The 20009-nt window shown below is 55.3% G+C and overlaps 12 protein-coding genes across 12 annotated transcripts; 8 read left to right on the top strand and 4 right to left on the bottom strand.

Moving 5' to 3' along the window:
• Positions 1-3100: 3100 nt before the first annotated feature.
• On the top strand, positions 3101-3466 carry IUM83_03233 (serine/threonine protein kinase; the record flags this gene model as incomplete). Its single annotated transcript, XM_067927220.1, has 1 exon — positions 3101-3466. One exon carries the CDS (start codon positions 3101-3103, stop codon positions 3464-3466), a length of 366 nt encoding a protein of 121 aa, XP_067792010.1.
• Positions 3467-3718: 252 nt separating this feature from the next.
• Positions 3719-5833, top strand: IUM83_03232 (ATP-binding Cassette (ABC) Superfamily; the record flags this gene model as incomplete). Its single annotated transcript, XM_067927219.1, has 1 exon — positions 3719-5833. The coding sequence occupies one exon, from the start codon at positions 3719-3721 to the stop codon at positions 5831-5833; it is 2115 nt and encodes a 704-aa protein (XP_067792009.1).
• Positions 5834-6046: 213 nt separating this feature from the next.
• IUM83_03231 (uncharacterized protein) lies at positions 6047-7740 on the top strand (the record flags this gene model as incomplete). Its single annotated transcript, XM_067927218.1, has 3 exons — positions 6047-6796; positions 6871-6998; positions 7071-7740. The coding sequence occupies 3 exons, from the start codon at positions 6047-6049 to the stop codon at positions 7738-7740; spliced, it is 1548 nt and encodes a 515-aa protein (XP_067792008.1).
• Positions 7741-7820: 80 nt separating this feature from the next.
• IUM83_03230 (patatin-like phospholipase domain-containing protein 3-like) lies at positions 7821-8654 on the bottom strand (the record flags this gene model as incomplete). The annotated part of the gene is made up of 1 exon (XM_067927217.1): positions 7821-8654. The coding sequence occupies one exon, from the start codon at positions 8652-8654 to the stop codon at positions 7821-7823; it is 834 nt and encodes a 277-aa protein (XP_067792007.1).
• A 142-nt stretch (positions 8655-8796) lies between these two features.
• IUM83_03229 (Glycylpeptide N-tetradecanoyltransferase) lies at positions 8797-10051 on the top strand (the record flags this gene model as incomplete). Its single annotated transcript, XM_067927216.1, has 4 exons — positions 8797-9016; positions 9094-9209; positions 9404-9452; positions 9969-10051. The coding sequence occupies 4 exons, from the start codon at positions 8797-8799 to the stop codon at positions 10049-10051; spliced, it is 468 nt and encodes a 155-aa protein (XP_067791839.1).
• Positions 10052-10176: 125 nt separating this feature from the next.
• On the bottom strand, positions 10177-11282 carry IUM83_03228 (Thioredoxin-like fold; the record flags this gene model as incomplete). Its single annotated transcript, XM_067927215.1, has 6 exons — positions 10177-10296; positions 10367-10469; positions 10546-10687; positions 10773-10845; positions 10913-10995; positions 11084-11282. The coding sequence occupies 6 exons, from the start codon at positions 11280-11282 to the stop codon at positions 10177-10179; spliced, it is 720 nt and encodes a 239-aa protein (XP_067791823.1).
• A 1332-nt stretch (positions 11283-12614) lies between these two features.
• IUM83_03227 (Zinc (Zn2)-Iron (Fe2) Permease (ZIP) Family) lies at positions 12615-13598 on the top strand (the record flags this gene model as incomplete). The annotated part of the gene is made up of 1 exon (XM_067927214.1): positions 12615-13598. One exon carries the CDS (start codon positions 12615-12617, stop codon positions 13596-13598), a length of 984 nt encoding a protein of 327 aa, XP_067791849.1.
• A 614-nt stretch (positions 13599-14212) lies between these two features.
• On the top strand, positions 14213-15190 carry IUM83_03226 (Zinc (Zn2)-Iron (Fe2) Permease (ZIP) Family; the record flags this gene model as incomplete). The annotated part of the gene is made up of 1 exon (XM_067927213.1): positions 14213-15190. The coding sequence occupies one exon, from the start codon at positions 14213-14215 to the stop codon at positions 15188-15190; it is 978 nt and encodes a 325-aa protein (XP_067791824.1).
• Positions 15191-15754: 564 nt separating this feature from the next.
• Positions 15755-16558, bottom strand: IUM83_03225 (uncharacterized protein; the record flags this gene model as incomplete). The annotated part of the gene is made up of 4 exons (XM_067927212.1): positions 15755-15796; positions 15889-16012; positions 16086-16320; positions 16399-16558. The coding sequence occupies 4 exons, from the start codon at positions 16556-16558 to the stop codon at positions 15755-15757; spliced, it is 561 nt and encodes a 186-aa protein (XP_067791850.1).
• Positions 16559-16674: 116 nt separating this feature from the next.
• Positions 16675-17138, top strand: IUM83_03224 (Nadh-ubiquinone oxidoreductase b18 subunit family protein; the record flags this gene model as incomplete). The annotated part of the gene is made up of 2 exons (XM_067927211.1): positions 16675-16777; positions 16927-17138. 2 exons carry the CDS (start codon positions 16675-16677, stop codon positions 17136-17138), a joined length of 315 nt encoding a protein of 104 aa, XP_067791851.1.
• Positions 17139-17456: 318 nt separating this feature from the next.
• IUM83_03223 (RxLR-like protein) lies at positions 17457-18562 on the bottom strand (the record flags this gene model as incomplete). The annotated part of the gene is made up of 3 exons (XM_067927210.1): positions 17457-18138; positions 18230-18306; positions 18410-18562. 3 exons carry the CDS (start codon positions 18560-18562, stop codon positions 17457-17459), a joined length of 912 nt encoding a protein of 303 aa, XP_067791852.1.
• A 134-nt stretch (positions 18563-18696) lies between these two features.
• IUM83_03222 (uncharacterized protein) lies at positions 18697-19677 on the top strand (the record flags this gene model as incomplete). The annotated part of the gene is made up of 3 exons (XM_067927209.1): positions 18697-19252; positions 19345-19423; positions 19491-19677. 3 exons carry the CDS (start codon positions 18697-18699, stop codon positions 19675-19677), a joined length of 822 nt encoding a protein of 273 aa, XP_067791853.1.
• Between the last annotated feature and the right edge of the window lie 332 nt (positions 19678-20009).

The raw sequence follows: 20009 nt of genomic DNA, 5'->3' as shown, positions 1-20009 counted from the left end.
CGATCGCGCGGCGGGATGCAAATTACAGATGCGCCCGTGGTTTACTCAACAGTGCGCTTGCTCTGTCATGGAAATTAGCTGCATCGAACGAGATATGACTGGCCGCGAGGGGGAGATGCACGACATGTTCCAGTTCCTGGACCCCTGAGTTCTCAACTCCCTCATCATCTCACACTGTTCCGAACTGGTCACCAACGATGACATCCGCCGCTTCAGCAAGCTGATGGTACTTAACTGTATAATTCGACGATTATTGAGTGACCCGCGAAGTCCTCCCGTATTTCCCCCTACTTACCACTGTTTTCTTCGTGCGATCGCGATTCATCGAAGGTTTACCGGAGGGGACGATCGACAATCTGTCTCGTGACATAATCTACATCGAATTCGTTTAGGTGGGCCAACAACCAGAATGAGAAGTGGCCATCGGTTGTGATGCTGTACTTGGAGCACTGCGAACTCTAGGAGTTTCCGTCAGTCTTGTCCAATATGGGTCTGGCGGATCTGTCCTTGGTAGACAACGTAGTGCCCGATACTTTGAGCGACAGCTCCATGTACGTCATGCTGGACCGTAACCCGCTAGATTGTATACCCGACAACTATGGGTCGTTGGGTAAGGCATCCCGCCTTACTGTGCAATACACTGACGTATCGAAGCTACCACTCTGGCTATCTGGAAACACTGAAATTAAATTCCGAGCAAACGGTACGCCCTACTGTCACGGCTTGCCGCCGGAGAGCTCCGAAGCTAAGTTCACGTTGTGCGGAACGGACGACTCAAGCAACGGTATCTTCCCGCTTGCCATGAGAGATACAGACCGAGCTATTCGAACGGACTAGAATCTAAATAACATACCAAGAGCTTCTCTACGTAGTACAAGCACGTTGAACGAGCATTTTAGTATGATGAAAACCAATGTTAGAGTAGGTTGAGCAAGATATTAAATATTAAGTAAATTAACACGAGCACAGACTTCTGCATTACCGTGATCGTTTTGTTACACATATACTAACTTACATTAGAGAGTATATAGCTCAAATTGTTCTGGCGGAGAGCTTAAACTGGACTGGTCATCCCGAAGACCCCTTTTTACTTTTCTAACGGCTTAAATAGCGGGGTAACAGGAATCTTTGATGAGAAAATTCCTAGTGTACGGTATGCATACACTCAGAATTTTCTCTTCAGTAAGAGTCTTACCCAAACACGCATGCGGCCAAGAGTATTTTAAGAAATCGTGCTCCGAGCTCCCGAAACAGAAATAGTGTGCATACCGACGACTGAAAGACTAGTGTCGCCGAGAAGATGGACGTGGCACGCAAAGTCACCGCCGTGCTACCTTCCGAGCGTGCAAGGCGACAAGCGATCAATCATGTCACAGACCAAGCGGACCGACTTCGAGCGCGCACCACTGCTCTTGTGATGCAAATTTCGCATGCTCGCACGGCCGAGAAACTAACCCTTCACATGAGCCAGTTGATGATTCGAGTCGGGTGGTGTTTGGTGCTCTTCTTTCATGTTTTTAACGCTGTCTATTCGAGCTCCCTCGCGTACCTTTACCACTATATGGCATCGCCTACCATGGCTTACTATGTTCAGTTGCTACAGATGATGCCGCAGAAAAACTACAATGGAATCATTGCCCTTTATGCCTGCATTGGGGTAATGAACCTCTATTGTGTAATAAAGATGTCGTTCTACTCGCTGTATTATCGCCGGCTGGTATTCGGAAAGACGAAAATTTTGGAGGAAACTGCGGACGGAGGTATCGAACATGATATGCGATACGAACAATTAACGAGGTTTCAGGCGTTTAAACGTTTTGCTGCTGGATTTGCACGATCCATTAGCGCTGGAGGTGAATGGTTCGATGTGGTTTTACTCCAGCGAGAGGTTTCAGAAATTGCTTCACAGATTGTCCAAGCACACTCATCGAGCCTCCTTATCAGCAGCGTTTGGATGAACCAAATTTTTGCCGGGTTAATCTTCTTGAATGCCTTTGCTAACACGCTGGTGCACTACAGTTTAAAAGAGAAGGTCGGCTTGAGACGTCTGTACAGCTCTGTCATCGACCTGGCACTCGGCTTCGTCTGGGGATTTATTATTCCGTGCAAAATCATATTCGTCTATATTTCGTTGTTCATCGCGCACAATGGATCATTTCCGGATGATTTCAACTATTCCGACACACTTCAAATTAAAGCAATTTTGGAGTGCAACCAATTCTTCATGGTGAGTTGGTTTGATGCCGTTACTACGACTTTACCTTACTTGAATATGCTGTCGGGTCTGCGAGGCGTAAAATTTTTAATCCAGCATGATATGGAGATGGTTCAAGCCCTAGCGACGACAAAGATCCAACCTGTAGGGCCGTCGGTGAACCTTGCAAAGTTGAAAAACGTAGCATCTTCTGACCAGCAGCCAGGAATCGTATCAAAGGAAGGATCGCGCTCGAAGGAACACCATGTCGAAACCAAACACAGTGTCTGGGGTAAAAGAATGAGAGCAGCCATTTGGTGGCTCATACCTATTTGCGGCGTATTTGTCCTTCTCACTTCCATCATATCGTCGGGTGTACTATTTGAGAACGAAGATACCTGCGCGGCAGGTTGCAAACTGCGTATGCACCCGTGGTTTACACGACAATGCGCTTGCTCTGTCTTGGAAGTTAATTGCTTTGAGCGAGGTATCACCGGCCGGGAAGGTGAAATGCGTGATATTTACCAGTCTCTGGATGCCAGGGTCCTCAACTCCCTCATTATCTCTCACTGCTCCGAATTGGTCGTCACCGAGGATATTCACCGCTTCAGTAGCCTTATGACGCTCGAGTTTTACAACTCTACTATTATTGAGTGGCCTGCAAATGCTTCCCTTTCACTTTCACACTTCCCTCAACTGGTCACACTCTATATAGTGCGTTCTCGGTTTCTCGGGCTACCAGACGGCTTGACCACTGATTTTTCAACGAACATCGTGGACGTTGAATTCGCAGCGACTGACTTTGGTGGACTGTTGCCGGCCGACCTCGACAAAAAGTGGTCCTCGGTTGTAATGCTGTACTTGGAACATTGTGGCCTTCAGGAGTTTCCAAGTGTCCTGACGAAGATGAGGCTGACCGATCTGTCGCTAGTTGATAACAACATCTCCGTCCTGCCCGACAGCTTAGGCGAGAGCTCCATGTACATCATGCTGGACCGCAATCCCCTGGACCGTATCCCCGAGAACTTTGGGTCCTTGGAAGAGTTGGACTACCTCACTGTGCAGTACACCAACATATCAACGTTGCCGCAGTGGCTGCAAGCCGACGGCGTCTCCATAAATTTTCGAGCGAGAGGAACGCCCTACTGCCTCAACTTGCCGCCAAATAGTACCGAGGCAGCGTTCGCGTGGTGCGCAAAGGACGACTACAGCAACGGCATCTTCCCACTAGCCATGCGAGACAGGGAGCGCGCCATCCAGACGGGCAATTAGGGGGGCTGCATCCTGAGCCGAGGCAACCGCAGCGTGTCGCTGATGCTTGTCAAACTGATTATGGGTTTTGGGCCACGCGCGCGGCCATCTGATTGGCCCATTCAAAATGAACGAAACACAACGCAATCGACCTGCATTCCTGTCGCGACCTTCGAACGACATCACGCGTTGGTGCGCCATTCGTGCGACCTGGATCCTCGACGCCGCGTCTGAGGTGGTCTCACTTCCGCTTTGATCTCGGCGTCAACAGGCATGTCGTTGCTGCACGGGCGCAGCATCTTCCTGCGCGGCGTGCGGCGCCTCGAGGCCGTGCAGCGTGCGCGCTGCACGCCCGCCTCGTCGTCCTTGTGGCTGGGTAGACGCCGGTCTGCGCACTTGGTGCTCCCGGCGCTGGGCAACGGCGTGCTGAGCTTCTCCACGTCGGCGATGGACGGGCAGGACAAGGAAAAGAAGGCGCTGGCCAAGCCCAAGCCGCTGAACGCGCTGAGCGGCATGGGGCTGGACCGCCCGCCCGACACGGCCAAGGAGATCCTGAGCTTCCTCATGGGCCACCTGTGGCCCAGCGACGACTCCAAGGAGGCCAAGGAGATCAAGCAGAAGGTGCTCGTCTCGGCGGGCCTCGTGGTGGCCGCCAAGGCGCTGACGATCCAGGTGCCCTTCATCTTCAAGGAGCTGGTGAACGGCATGGGCGACGCCTCCAGCGCGCTGGCGGGATCGCCCGAGATCGCGGTGCCGCTGGCCATGGTGTTCGGCTACGGCCTGGCGCGCTTCAGCGCCAGCGCGTCCTCGGAGCTGGCCAACGCGGTGTTCGCCACGGTGGCCCAGAAGACCATCCGCAAGGTGGCTGTGCGCGTGTTCAACCACTTGCACGCGATGGATCTCAAGTTCCACCTGGACCGGCAGACGGGAGCCCTCTCGCGCATCATTGACCGCGGCTCGAGGTCCATCGACTTCGTGCTGCGCGCCATAGCGTTCCGCGTGGTGCCGACTGTGTTGGAGATCGGACTGGTGAGCACCATCATGGCTACGAGCTTCGGACTGCCGTACGCCGGAGTGACACTTGGGACGCTCGCCGCGTACACGACCTTCACGGTGCTGGTTACTCAGTGGCGAGACGAAATTCGTCGTGAGATGAACCGCCTCGAGAACGAGGCAGGTGCCAAGGTGATTGACTCGCTCATGAACTACGAGACGGTCAAATACTTTAACAATGAAGAGCACGAGACTGCGCGTTACGACGAGTCGCTCAAGGGCTATCAGGCAGCGGCACTCAAGACGCAGACGTCGCTGGCGATGCTCAATGCTGGGCAGAACGGCATCTTCAGTGTTGGTCTCACTGCCATCATGTACATGGCATGCGAGGGTATCGCTGCCGGCACGCTCACTGTCGGCGACCTGGTGCTTGTGAATGGTTTGCTGTTCCAACTGTCCATCCCGCTGAACTTCATCGGCAGCATTTACCGCGAAGTGCGCCAGTCGGTGACAGATATGGAGTCCATGTTCAAGCTGGGCGCTGTGACGCCGGTTATCACAAACCCGGAGGAGATGCTGAGTCTCAAGGGCAGGGAGCCCAAGTCGATTGAGTTCCGTGACGTGGAATTCGGGTACCGTCCCGAACTCCCGATCCTGCGTAAGACGTCGTTCAAGGTGGAGGCGGGCAAGCGCGTTGCCATCGTCGGCACGAGTGGTTCTGGCAAGTCGACGGTGCTCCGACTGCTCTACCGCTTCTACGACCCGCAGAATGGTTCAATTCTTATCGACGGCAAGGACATCCGCCAGGTCAGCCTGGACGAGCTGCGTCAGGCGATTGCTATCGTGCCGCAAGACACCGTGCTGTTCAACGACACGATCTTCTACAACATCAACTACGGCCGTTTGGACGCAACGCCGGAGGAGGTGATGAACGCCGCGCGCGTCTCGCAGATCCACCGCTCCATCGAGGCATTCCCCGACGGATACAACACGCGCGTGGGCGAGCGTGGTCTGAAGCTTTCGGGTGGCGAGAAGCAGCGTGTGTCGATCGCGCGCGCGATGCTCAAGGACTCGCCGATCCTGCTGTTCGATGAGGCCACCAGCGCGCTCGACTCGGAGACGGAGTCGGAGATCGTGCGCGAGTTCGCGTCCATCGGCGAGAACCGCACGTCGCTGATCATTGCGCACCGCCTGTCAACCATCCAGGACGCGGACGAGATCATCGTGTTCGACAAGGGCCACGTGATCCAGCAGGGTTCGCACGAGGAGCTGCTGCGCGACGTGGAGGGCAAGTACGCCGAGATGTGGGCGCGCCAGAACCGCCACGTTCTCGGGCTGCTGGACAGTGGCGACGACGACAACGACGACGTAGAGAAGACGGAGAAAAGCGTTTAGATCCTGACGTGGCCGTAGAGCTGTAGAGTCCTGTAGAGTCATGCAAAAAGGCAACAAAGCACTTCAACATGCCGCGTTCGTGATACCGTCACTTTTTACCGTCAAACTTGAGTTTTCACCTTTGATTTTACGTTACAATCTAAAATTAATCTGAAATAGTCTGGAAATAGCAGAGCTCGCGCATCACATCGCATCGCTCGGTCGTTGGCCGCCATGGACGCGCTGTTGCTGAGCGCCCAGCGCCTGAGCGGCAACTCCAGCAGCTCGAGCTCCAGTTCCTACAGCTCCAGCGACGACGAGCCGCTCAGCGTGTCGCTGGCCAAGCTCCAGAGCCCGCGCGCGCCTCCGCCTCCGACGCGAGACGCCAACGGCATGACGAGTCCCCCGCCCCCTCCGCCGCCCGACTCCCCGCCGCCAGTGCCGCCGCCGCCTCCGGGGCCGCCCCCGGCGCTGCCCGGCGCCAAGCGCAAGCCAACGCGGCGCCCGAAGTCCAGCAGCGTCGGCAGCAGCAGTTCAGCCGCCAAGAAGAAGAAGCCTGCCGCGCGAAAGGCGACGCCGACTGCAGCTCGCAGTAAACGCAGCACTGCGGCGCCACGCAAGACGCCAGTGAAGAAGAAGCAGGAGAAGAAGCCAGACATTGAGATGGAGGAGGAAGAGGAGACGCCTACGGCGGAGAGTGTTCAGGAAGAGGAAGAAGAGGAGGAGGAGGAGGAAGAGGAAGAGGAGGACCTGGACGCGTACTCGGACGAGTCGGACGTGTTTGAGGAGGATGTCGAGGCCGTTTTGTTCGCGGAAGAGGAGGAGGACCGACGCAAGGGCTACACAGACTGCCTTACGGAGACGCACCTGGACAGCGTCGAGTACCCGTATCCGGCATACCTCGCGAAGCTGTCGGCGCTGTTCACCGAGCAAAGCGCCTTCGGGAAGAACCCCGAGGACTTTATTTATTGCAACAATCTGCTGGTGCGTGCTTCTGCGAGGAACGTCGTTAAGAGTGGGGATGGAGCTAATGGTGGTGGTGCGTATCGCGTCTGTAGGTAAGTCCGGGACAGCTGAAGTTGTTGGACGCTCGAACTGCAGCAATGGAGCGAGAGAAGTTGCAGCAGGTGCGGGCAGCAGCATCACTCAAGGCCAAGGAGGATAGGAAGAGACGGCGTCAGGAAAGGTGAGCAACGCAAGCCTCTCCATCAACAAACAGCGCTAACACTTGGATACTGGGTTGGTTGTTACGTTACAGGTTAGCTGAAGCACTGCAGCCACCTGTCAAAAAGCTCAACATATCGGAAGCAACTTTGAAGGCGCTGGAGTCCAAGCAGTCTGCATCGATTAGCAGCTCGAGACCCGCAGCCAATCCTAGTCGGAAGCGGAGTCGAAAGAAGCCCACTGCAACAGCCACGGCAACAACAACCCCAGCAGCTACCATAGCTTCTTCGAACCCTGCAAGTGATGCTTCTGTAGCTAGTAGTAAGCAAGCAGGGACAAAGTCAAAACCAGCCCCGACTGCCAAGACAAATGGGAAGGTGAATGGGAAAGCGGTGGTAGCCTCAGCTGCCAAGAAGAAGGCAGCAGCTCCGGCTAGCCGTACCAAGAAAGCTTCAACTACTGCTACCAAAGCAGCCAGCAAGCCAGTCACTGCCACATCCAAGACTAGCAAGACTACCAAGGTTGCACCTGCTCAACAGAAGGCCGTGACTGTTCTCAGCACTTCCAAGGAGCGCAGAGTGCAGGCGGAGATCGAGAAGAACCGTGTTGAGGTGGAAGAAGACCCTGGTAACGAGAGTTCGTCCTCGTCGTCGTCTTCCTCCTCCTCCTCGTCTTCTTCGTCATCTTCGTCTTCGTCCTCGTCATCTTCCTCTTCGGTCTCTTCCAGCAGTAGTTCCTCCGACGACGACACAGGAGAGGAGTAGGTGGGATCAATCAATCGCAGGCAGAAGAACGGAGCCGACCAAAAGTTTTCGATTAAATTTAAAATGCCATTGCGCTCGGTCTACAGCACGCTCTGCTGCTCCTCATTCTCATCGCCCCGAAGCACCACTGCGCCCTGCTTTTCGGCCCAAATGCCCGACGCCTTCTTGCCCAAGTCGAAGAGTTGGTCCAGCACCTCGATCTCCGGCGGGAACAGCGCGAAGCGAGCCAACTGCATGATGTTGTACGGGAACTCTGGGTCGATGGACGGGCTGATCTCGTAGTCGTCGCGTCGCAGCACGTGCGCGTGGAAGGCACAGACTTTCGTGTACCCGGGCAGCTCCGGCACCAGCGTGAAGAGGCCTCCGTCGACGTGATACTCTCCTCGGAACACCGACGTGCCTCTGTTGGCCAGGTACCAGGGCACGTAGCAGGACGCGATGACCGCGTCGCACAGGTCCTCGGGCGAGTGGAAGTCGTCGGTGAGCACGAGCGCTCGGTCGGGCCACATCTTCTCGGTGGCGATCGTGAGCCTCGCCGCCAGCGACTGCACGGGGACGTCCCCGAACTTGACGCGGAAGATGGCGCGCAGCCGCTCCTCGAGCTTCCAGACGGTGCCGTGGCTGTGGCACAGTTTGGCCATGGCCTTGGTCTCCTCGTGGATGTCGCGCATGCTCACGCCCGCGGCCAGACTCAGCGCGGCGATGGAGCCGCCCGACGCGCCGGCGAACTTGGACTCGGCCTGGATGTAGCCGGCGTCCTGCAGCCCCTGCGCCACGCCCAGGTGGTACGGGATCAGGAACCCGCAGCCGCTGAAGCTGAAGTTGTGCGGCGACGGCCTCGCCGCAGCGGAGGAGAAGCGCCGGAGCGCGAGCGCGAGCGCGGCGCGGCCTCGATGCAGTAGCAGGCGGCGCATTGGTGTCTGATGTGCGGCTCTAGCTGAAGCTGAAGTTGATTATGCCAGGTGTCACTGGGGCGGGGGGGACGAGGTGCATAAAAATAGCGCTGACTATAATTGACGAGCCACTTTGGCTCACTCGCTCTTCGACTTGCGGGCGATGAAGGTCAAGTTCGCAGTGCTTGGGGATGCGTTCGTGGACGTGGTGGCGGGCACGCTGGCGCCCGACCAGCTGCCGCAGTGGGGCGGCGACGTGGAGTGCAGCCGCCCCATCCAGCTGCAGCCCGGCGGCTCGGCGCTCAACACGGCCACGCACCTGGCCAACCTCAGCGCCCGCAACCCGCAGCACGAGCTGCACGTGGCGCTCCACACGGCAGTGGGTGCGTCCGTCGGCCGGCAGTAGCGCGAGATAGTACCGGTAGAACAGGTAGTAATTAACTGTTGCTACTGCTGGCAGGCAACGACTCGTTCGCGAACGTGCTGAAGGCCCACTTGGCCGAGCGACAGGTGGTGCTGAGCTCGCCGACGCTGGGGAACGTCCCCACGGGCGTCTGCATTGTGCTCAGCGGAGCGGTGAGTTGCTTCAATGGATAATGCTTTTGGTGCAGCCATCGACTGACTTTTTGTTGTGTTAACTCAGAACGACCGTAGTTTCATCACGCACTACGGAGCTGCCCGCAAGTTCAGTGTCGAGGTAAATGAGGCAATTGATCGGAGAACTTTTTTAGGGTGGGTGTGAAGACTAATGTAGCCATGGATTTATACAGCACATTGACGAGAAGATGGTGCTTTCGGCGGATCACCTGCACATTGGAGGTATGCACGGATTTTTTTTTTTTTTCCATGACGAAGGCTGTACCTGGCTGAAAACATGTTGGCTTTGCTTGCGTGTAGGTTTCTACAGCTGCGCTAGTCTTCGCGCGAAGTTGAAACAGCTGCTGGAGAAAGCACGAGAGAACGGAATTACCACGTCGCTGGACACCAACTACGACTCGTCAGAGAAATGGGACGACCTCGACGGGCTGTTCCCCCTGATCGACGTGTTCTTGCCCAATGAGGTGGAAGCCATGAAGATTTCTCGCACCGAATCGGTGGACGCTGCGATGGCATACTTTGCGCAACGGATTGATGGAGTGACCGTCATCAAGATCGGTGCTGGTGGTGCCGTGGCGTACTGCTCCAAAACGCAACAACAGTGGAAGCAAGGAAGTTTTCCAACGTCAGTAGTAGATGTTACCGGAGCAGGCGACTCGTTCAATTCAGGGTTCCTCTCAGCGTGGAAGACAAACGATGGAGATGTGGGCGATGCGCTTCGGTGGGGTTGTGGAACAGCCTCCAGGACGGTAGCCGCGCTTGGCGCCTGCTCTTTCCCTCTCTCGTACGACGACGTGCAGGATGTGGTTGCTAATAATTAGGCATCCGCTTGAGAATTAGAAAGTAGGAATCGACATCGGTAGCTGCAACTCAACTGAATACTACAAGTATGATGCATTATTGGTTTCTTTAGTGTCAATGGCTTGATCGACGATATCTTGTCTAATCAGGCTGCGTTGCTCTGCTGCTTTTCTTCCGGTTCAGGAGCTTCGGGTAGAGTTTTAGCCTTTTCCACGGCGTCAGCCACGATTGCATCAACTTGTTCCAAAGCTGCTCGGATTTTGGTCTACAACAGAATCCGACAGAATCGCATTGAGACCAAACGCTAGTAAACCAAGCAAGACCTATGTAGTTACCTCGACAATGCCGGCGGACGGATCACCGTACCAGGTAATGTTTCGGTTTTTACCAACGATAAACAGTTGTGGTACCGTGAGGAGGTCGCAACGCACAAGATACCTAACAAAGTAGCGATGGGATCAGTACTGGGAATGAAACAGCAGTGATTGCACGCATAGTTTAGTCAAAGACGCACTCTTTGCTCATGAGACCAGTTTCAATGCCGATAGGAAACTTGAATTGCTTGAGTTCACGGAAGTTGGTAGCATTGCGGCCTTTCACCTCGTACATCGCCAGCTCTTCGCGGGTTTCCTGTGTCAACCCAACAAACTGCAGAGCTGCATAAACGCAAAAGCCCAGACAGGAGCTATAGTGATAAGACCATTGGAAAAATCGTGTGGGTTTGTTGCCATTGTACTGTACCTCGGTGCGAAACTGTTTCGTGGAGACACGCAAACACTTCCAGAGCTTCTCGAGACTTCTTGCACCATGTTCCCTGGATATCAACATGAGTCGGTTAGGAAATTATGCTGGATGAGCGCGACCGACATGACTTGACGTACGAAAAACAGTATACACGTGACTTTGTTCAGCTCGAGCTGGACGGGATCGCCGTGAATGAACTCGATTTTTTCGAGGTCGTGGGCTGGCCAAAGTACGCAAGACATAAGTGGTTAGTACCTAGAATCTTTCCTTCGCCTGCGAATTTGGTAGTATAACCAGCGTGTTTCAACCTCGTTGGAGCCTCTCGCTCTGCATCATGCGCTCGTACTTGGCCTTTCGCAGCCCGCCGATCAGAATGACGGCCACCACGGCCACCACGAACAAGTAATCCTTGATCAGCCAGTCCTTGCCAACCGACATGGTTGTGAGCCATGCCGCCATGCCGCCGACGAGCAAAGCTCGGCTTCCCGTGCTGCTGATTTCGATCATGGTGTCGCTTCAAGACCCAGAATGAGAGAGATGGAGGCAGATATCTTGTGAAAGGGCACGTTCATGATCAGTTTTTTTTTTTACGGAATTGCCAATTTGCGCCCCTTTACGAAATACATTCGTGATACGGTATTAATACTAGTCTCCTCTGCACTCTCGCAGCTGCGTCAATTTGGCTGATCACGGCAACCGAGCGCTACATGGGCCACTCTGTTTCGTCGCTGTTCTGCGTCAAAGTTATGGTTAAGCTTTCCGTCCGTTGAGTATGCATCGATCGCCAGTGCACTTCTCGTTTCAGATCAGCACGATGTCATTAATCCCTTCCGGACGCAATTGTGGGAACGAGGCGACCACATTGATGCTTTAATTAACGCACCGTACACAGCATGGTCCTTGCAGCCTTCTGGGTACTGATGGGAGGCTCAAGAAGTACACTACTAGTATTGTATTGCGACCACCATGCTCACTTACCCACTCCAAGGCATCGGCTGTGGTCAAGGTGGTCTCCAAGTGGCCAAAGCTTCCCACGCCGACTCGGTGTTCGAGGGCGATGCGTTCTAACTTTACTAAAAAGTTAATTTGTGGGTATCGCCAACACCGGCAACTTGTCAGACGTGACTGACCAGCAAGCTAGTGATTGCTCAGGGTGAACTCCGCGCTGCACAAATACGAAATGACAGAGCAGTTTTTAAAAACTCAAACATTTCTGATCAAAGCTTTTTTTTAAACCGTTCAATAGATTACCCTAGGCAATCAGCTATGAGGATTTCTGTGCCGATAACTCGACTGGTGCTGCCATTCTACATGTATTGTGTCCAACAAGCGTTTGTTAATCACCGTGTCCGATTGGCAGCAATATATGTACCGGTAATGAATGCCATGCTACAATAGTGGGGGTGCATAAGTCATGGCCAATAACATCACCGCAACCGCGATCAGGTTTGCTGGTACGCCCGAGGCATGGTGCCTTGCACCAATAAGATCGCCTGGGGTCAGGGAGCCTTGTCAACGACACCATCGAGTCTTTGTTGCTCGCAGACCACTTTACGCGCCGCTCTTGTAGCGGTGTGGGTTTCAATTGGCGTCGATCGACAATGATTTCCATTGGTTTCACGAGGAATTCAACAAAGCAGCATCGATGCGCAAAGGCGATGGCGCTGCACCATTCAGAGTCCCTTGCATGCATCTTCAGGTGTTTTACACCCAGCATGTCTTTGGGTCTCCACAAGACACTGCTCTTCCTAGGCCGCCGTCGTCAAATGCCGCGCATCCTGGACTCGTCATTAACAAATCCGTCATCTACTTCTTACGTCTCCATCTCATCACTACAAAATGGTACAAACGGGCCACGCCGTCGCCGTCGCCTTCGCGCTCAATATCGCTGCCGGTGCTGCCACCATTCTCGGCGGAATGGTAGTCTTCAACAAGCGTCTCGTGTACTTGGCCAATCCGCTGAGTCTGGCGGTTGCTCTGAGTGTCTCCGCAGGCGTCATGCTGTTCATTTCGCTAGCTGAAATTTTCGGCGAAGCTGTGGACTCGCTGACTCAAGGCATCAAGACAGCCGACATGTCGGAGGATACCGCAAAGGGCCACGGTTGGCTAGCTGCTGCATGCTGTATGGCCGTCGGGATTGCACTCATTTACACGATCGACGTGGTTGTGCGCATGATCTCACCGGAGCACGACCACACGGAGATCGACAACCTGGAAAACTTGCAAGATAACATGGCCTTCCACGACTCCAAGGAAAGCCAGCAGCTGAATTCACCGGTTGTACAACTTGAGAGCCAAGCCACTCCCAACACGCACACTGGGGTATACTTCAAGATGGACGACACGGCTAAGAAGAATCTTCAGCGAATGGGTCTGCTCAGCGCGCTGGCGATTGGCATTCACAACGTCCCTGAGGGTATCGCTACGTACGCCGGATCGATCCAAAACTCTTCGGTCGGGTTCTCCCTAGCCTTCGGTATTGGTCTCCACAATATCCCCGAGGGGATTGCAGTGGCAGCACCAATCTACTTCGCCACAGGCAGCCGCTGGCGGGGCATTATGTGGTGCGTTATCTCGGCTATCGCGGAGCCTCTGGGCGGGGTGATTGCATGGCTGGCTATCGGCAATGGCATGGATCATGTCTCGGAAGGCATTCTGTACGGTCTTGTTTGCGGTATCATGGTTTGCATTTGCGTGAAGGAACTGCTGCCGACTGCGTTCCGCTTTGCCGGCGACAAAACACATCTGGTTGCCTTGGGCATTTTTTTCGGGATGTTTGTGATGATCACCAGTCTCACGCTCTTCGGCTACGCTGGCGCATAAACCCAGAAAATCTACGGGGGCCTATCCGACAAGGTAGTCTTGATCAAATATGGTGTAGAGCAAATAATACATGCCTCGTTCTCATTTTCGGAGTCGTTATTTCGCACGCCAGATAATGCCAGCGGATTGCCACCACCGATACGGGTCTGTCGACGGAAATCATCCTTGGCACGTGGCAGTGGTTTTTAATCGAGTTAATCTGCCAGCACGTGAGGTCAACATAGTGCGTATCCCTCTACGAACCTCCTTACAACTTGGTTAGCATCGTACGGATTAAAAAACTCGTGGCACGGACCAATCGCGCTACTTCAGTTCGGTGGCGACCTCGATTAACTTCGCGAACGAGCCGCCGACCAACTATAAATCATCGCTGCCTGACACTGGCCATGCGCGGTTGCCAGTCAATTGAGCTCTACAAAGGGTCCTGCTCGCCGCCGCAAACACCAATACCTCTAATGTGGACGAAGTTTCAACCACTTCGTCTGACCCCTTGCATGTCCTTTTGTGCTATGATGCCGCTTTCAATCGATCACATCTTTCATTCTCGCTTTTGCACTCTGCTTGCCATTCACCAGACGACAACATTCATCTGCCCGACCACTTCTACAACAACCATGGTTCAAACCGGTCACGCAGTGGGCGTTGCGTTCGCGCTTAACGTTGCTGCTGGTTTCGCTACAGTTCTCGGTGGCATGGTTGTCTTCAACAAGCACCTGGTGCATCTAGCGAACCCGCTCAGCTTGGCAATCGCGCTGAGCATTTCAGCTGGTGTAATGCTGTTCATCTCTTTGGTGGAGATTTTTGGTGAATCCGTGCACCTGCTGACGGAAGGCCTAAAAACCGAAGACATGTCGGAGGAGACGGCCACGGGCCACGGCTGGCTCGGCGCGACTGCATGCTTCGCAGCTGGTATAGTGCTCATCTATCTCATCGACGTGATAGTGCACAAGATTTCTCCTGAACACGAGATGACAGAGATCGACAACTTAGAAGGCGTCCGCGAATCAATGGAACAGTACCACCAGAACAGCAAATCTAACAGCGGAAGCCCAGCACTCGAGTTGGAATCCCAGACCCCCGATGCGGCGGGCTACTATGTCAAGATGGACGCGCAAGCAAAACTTGCACTGCAACGGATGGGCGTGTTAAGCGCGCTTGCCATCGGTATTCACAACCTGCCCGAGGGCATTGCTACCTATGTCGGTGCTATCCAGAACTCGTCGGTCGGTTTCTCGCTTGCCGTCGGCATTGGACTCCACAACATCCCAGAGGGCATCGCTGTCGCTGCCCCCATTTACTTTGCGACGGGATCTCGCTGGCGTGGAATCATGTGGTGTGCCATTTCTGCCTGCGCCGAGCCGTTCGGCGGAATCATTGCCTGGCTGGCAATTGGCGATGGTATGGACCCCATCTCGGAGGGCATTCTCTTCGGGATCGTGTGTGGCATCATGGTGTGCATTTGCGTGAAAGAACTCATCCCGACGGCGTACAAGTTTGCCAAGGGAAAGAATCGTATCGTTGCGTTCGGTATGTTCACCGGCATGTTCATCATGGTCTCTAGCCTCACGCTGTTCGGCTATGCTGGCGTCTAAAAGTGCGATCGCCTTTGCAATGACAATCGTTCGGCAGGGCGTGCAAATGAAACATGCTCCATCATTGAACAGACTAGCATTCAATCAAAATGGCTACATACCTTTTTTCACAAAATGTGACGAGGCAAGTCACTTTAACTTCAAGTACGTGTTCCTCTACTCATAGCTAGCCAATTTACGTCGTGCTTAAATCACCCGACGAGTTCTTGCACTTGGCCCCTTTGTGATCATACACAAGTACTTCCACACGTGCATCGATCGACCACCATCAAAGACAACCACGGCGTGTGGATGCTGTCTAACTGCATTGAGGGAGAGTGCAATATATGTGCTAACGGCGATTCTACAAACTGTGCCCCTGTTAGATTTTGAGGACGTCCGTTTCTACATGAGCCAGGCCTGTTCGGTTAAACTGCCGACACTTCTTCTCGACGCCTGCTCGTGCGACGACGGCGATCGATTACTGCATCCCCTATTGAAGCAGAGGACTGCCTCGATCACGGGACTTGTTCATAGAGCAGAGTACGATGGAGATCCTACGCGTCGCAGCCATAATCGTCTCACTCACTTCTTGGCCTTCTTCAACTTGCTCTTTTCACCTTCCAACTACAATGCACACAGGATACCACAACACAATACAGTTCGTTAATCTCACTACCCAGTTTTTGAGCAATCTTCCAGACTAACGAGCAGCTCACCACTTTCTTGACCCGGGAGAGCACTTGGGTGTTGACGCTCACGCAGTTCTGCGGCTGGTACGGCGGCTTGATCACCACCTCTCCCATCACTCGGATGTTGGCGCCCTCCCACTCACACGGCATCCTGCAGCAGCAGCAACAGCCTGTCAGACCTCGTCACCGATTCAAAACCCCATCCACGCAGCTCGATGACGTACGTCTTGTTGAGCGCGTCGAAGATGGCCTGGGCTTCACCGGTGACGCCCTGGCCAATGGAAGCCAGCGCCCTCTCCGCCAGCCCCTTGTTACGCTGCTCCACGCGCTGCAGCTCGTCCTCGCTGATGGCCGGCAGAGTCAGCTGCAGTCCTGCGGGGGCCGCCTCCAGCACCTCGACCTTCTCCAGCGCCTCGAGCTGGAAGATGCGCGTCTTGCTCTTGGGTCCGTCTTGCTCTTCTATTGAATCAAGCCTTTGCCATTAGATCGTACTCCAATCATGCAGTAGCTCTCTACAACTGTAGGTTGATACCGTACCGAGCACGAGGAAGTTGGCCACGGGGTCCAGAGTGAAGATGACGCCCTCGAAGCTCTCCTGGGCGCTGGTGAGCACGCGCACCTTGGCGCCCACGGCCTTGTGGTCCTGCAGCAGCTCCGCCGGCAGCACGGGGGCCGGCACGGCGCTGCTCATAGCCATTCTATCACTACTTGTCACTATAGCGACCCCCCAGTCATCCGCGCCTACGGATTGGTTTAAATCGTCTTTCAATTTCAACGAATGGTATAGATACCCTGTGATAGTAGGTATCGAGTATGACGGGGTTCATTGAGGGGCGGAGCGTGAGGCTAAGCTTTGGAGCGTTTCCGGAGGTGCGAACGAGCGAGAAATCCATCATGGGCGGCGGTCACTACGAAGGTATGTAGCCGCGACAGGAAGCTCTTCCCAGCGACAGGATGCAGTGCAGCGTTCGCACGTGTGTCTCGCGCTGCTTTTAGCCGCAGATTGCGCCCTCGCGCGCGCTTTCCCGACGCTGAACGAGATGTTTGTTCGTTAATTGCGCGCAGCTCCCCGCGTGCCTACGCGCCAGGAAATGGTGGACGCCAAGCTGCCTCTGCACTACCGCGACACGTGCGCGGGCCTGCTGATCCCGCTGAACGAGTGCCGACGGGCCACGCTCTTCCTGCCGTGGAAGTGCCAGGACCTGCGCCACGCCTACGAGAAGTGCCAGTACGAGGAGTGGAAGACGCGCGTGGAGCTGCTCAAGAACGACAAGTAGACTGCAGCACGAGAGGAAAGGGGCTACACACAGTGAGAGACGGCGGGTGCAGGCGGTGGGTGCGTGAGCGGCATTGGCGTCTCGGAGACGCGAGTGCTGCAAGAGCCGCGAGGAGACCACGAGTGAATAATGAATACATGTGCCGCTGCTAAACTCGACGGTGTCTGTGTGGAGTGCTTGCTGTGAAGACAGGATGGCATTGACGGCTAGGCTGTGGACTGTGCGCTCAAATTATTAGGACCTCTATCTTGTGCGTTGGTGCTGGACAATGCTGCTGTGAAAGCCGCGGAGGCGAGGCGACGTACGAAACGATGCAGCTTATGACGACGACGGGGTGCTGGTTCCCTCATTCTCGTCGTCTGCGTCGTCGGGTGTTGCCCGCGGCGCATACTCGTCGTCGCTGCTGCTATCGGTCTCGTCGTCGTACATTTGCTCGCCACGCTCGTACCGCTCCTGCTGCAAGCGACGCACCTCCATCAGACTGAGCTGGTCCCCGCCAAACGGGTCACCGAACTGCCGCACAATTCTGCCGCCCATCAAAATAATCGTTGCGAGAATGAAGACGCCTGCGATGAACAGTCCCGACGGGTTCTCAGCTTCCTCCTCCAGCATGCGCTTCAGCTGCACTTGCCAGGGCTCCGTGGGCTCGGCTTCACCCAGCTGCTCTGGCACGGATCCGTCGAAGCAATCGATGCCTTCAGCGTCCGCGTCACTGCCCACGTGGAAGCCCATGTGGACGCAGAAGTCTGCGCCGGATTTGGTGATGGCTGACAGCGGCGAGCACACCAGCGCGTTACCGTAGCAAGGGACAAGGGTCCCTGCGCCGCCGTACGCGTAGTATTCGTCCTTGCAGGCGTCGTACCAGTCGTTGCACAGACTCGGACACATGTTCTTCATCTGCCACGTGCCCATGAGCGGGTGGCACGACGAGCAGGCCATTTCCTCCGTCAGGCGCTGGCACTTGCGGCCGAACTTGGCCACCACGGGCTCCCGAATCTTACTGCATTACACCACAGCACACATGAAGCAAACAGTCAGCACTAGAGCCGTCGTACGCACTGTCTGCATCTTTCCTCGCTCGCTGCACGTACAGTCGGAGCGCGTGCGAGTGCGAGGCGTTGCAGCACGTGTTCTTGCGGTACTTGCTGCAGACCTCCATCCCCTTGCTCTGCATCACCGTGATAGCCACACCCACCACAACATCGCAGTTATATCAGCACAAGCCGCAGCAGCAAACGAGTCGAGGGCGAGCAGCTCCGTCCGCTACGTACGCGCTGCATGGGGTGCGTCTCCTGGTCGAACTTGAGCACGCCAGCCGAGCGGCACGTGTTGTCGGGTTTGGCCTTAGGCTCCGCCAGCGCCGCATCCCCCATCAGCAGCGCGGCCAGCAGCAGCGCCGCGCACACGTGGGCAGCTCTCATCATGTCGAGTCTCGCAATGACGCCTGTGACAGCAAATGAGGTTTATGCTCTCTGCAAGGCTTATTCCATGAAAGAGGTCCTGTCACACTCGATATCGAATTATCCGCACCGTCTGGCTCACTTTGAAAATAGCCAAGATGGCGCAGAGCTTCCGCGATGAGCTGGCCGCGCTGCGCGGCATGTTCCCGTCCTGGGACGTCGAGCTGCTGGAGGAGCTGCTGGAGGCGCACCAGGGCGACGTGGAGAGCACCGTAGACTCGCTGCTGGCCATGGACGCGACGTCCGGCGCCGCCGAGGAGCACGCGTCGCAGCCGCCGCCGGCGCCAAGCCAAGCTCAAGCGCAAGCTGCTCCGAGGTCTCCGGCGCGTCGGCAGCGCAGTCCGATGGCGTCTCCGTCGGCGTCGCCAACTGGACAGCTGCGCGGACGCGTGAAGCTGCCCGACGACTTCTTGCGCCTGCCCGCGGACGAGTTCGGCGGCTTGTCCGAGCAGGAAGAGCGTGACGCCATCCTGGCGCGCATGCTGCAGGACCAGTTCTTTCGGGACGAAGTGCTGTCCAGCGAGGAGTTCTCGTCGCACTTCCACGACAGATCCGCGAGGCAGAGCCAGGCTTATCCACCGGAGAAGACGGCGGCCGAGATCGCCAGCGAGACGTACGCGGCCATGAGCGAGAAGTTCACGTCCATGAGCGAAGGTGAGCCCGTTAAAGATATTTCACTGTTGCTTGAGCTAGGGGTTGTAGGTGGTGAACTGACAGGATAATCCTTGGTGTGTCATTGGATCTAGCCATGAAGGGCAAGATGCACGAGATGTACATGCGCTTCCAGATGCGCAACGACGCGCCTGCCGCCAGAGACCCCAAGAGGTGAGAGCACTAGGTCGCTGGGTGGTCTGCGTTGCAACGTACTTACTTCAACGTTTTGTTGCCGCAGCCAACGCCCGTTGATGGAAGATGACAGCGAGTCCAGTGACGATGAAGACCTGAACGACAACCCGGACGTGAGACGTCGCAACATGGATCAGCGCCGCAGTCAAGGATCACCGAGGCGGTGGAGCCCGCGGAACTTGACGCAGAGGTCCAACACCGGCGCTAGCGCGCACTCCAAGAAGGATGATTAGCTACTGGTTGAAGATTGCCATGCTCGAAACAGTATCTCCAAACCACGTGCTGCAGTTAGCATCTCCGCCAAGCCTGAAGCCGCTAGACCGAGAAGAGCGGACTGCGTCTCCGCTGTATCAGCTTAAATATGAGAAAAAAATCCATCGGATCAATCCCAGCTCGCTGGATTTTATCCAGTGTTCATAGACGAATGCCACTAAAATCCATCGGATCAATCGCTATTCTATGGATTTTATCCAGAGTCCATAGACGAATGACCTATCACATACCCTGTTGAATATGATCTGTGGTGTTGAAGGTCTGTCCGTACCTGTTATATTGAATAGCCTGT

The sequence above is a fragment of the Phytophthora cinnamomi genome, assembly GCF_018691715.1.
Source record: "Phytophthora cinnamomi strain GKB4 chromosome Unknown Contig38, whole genome shotgun sequence".
Classification (NCBI taxonomy): domain Eukaryota; phylum Oomycota; class Peronosporomycetes; order Peronosporales; family Peronosporaceae; genus Phytophthora; species Phytophthora cinnamomi.
The sequence above is the reverse complement of the archived record's forward strand: the minus strand, read 5'-3'. Positions and strand labels throughout refer to the sequence as shown.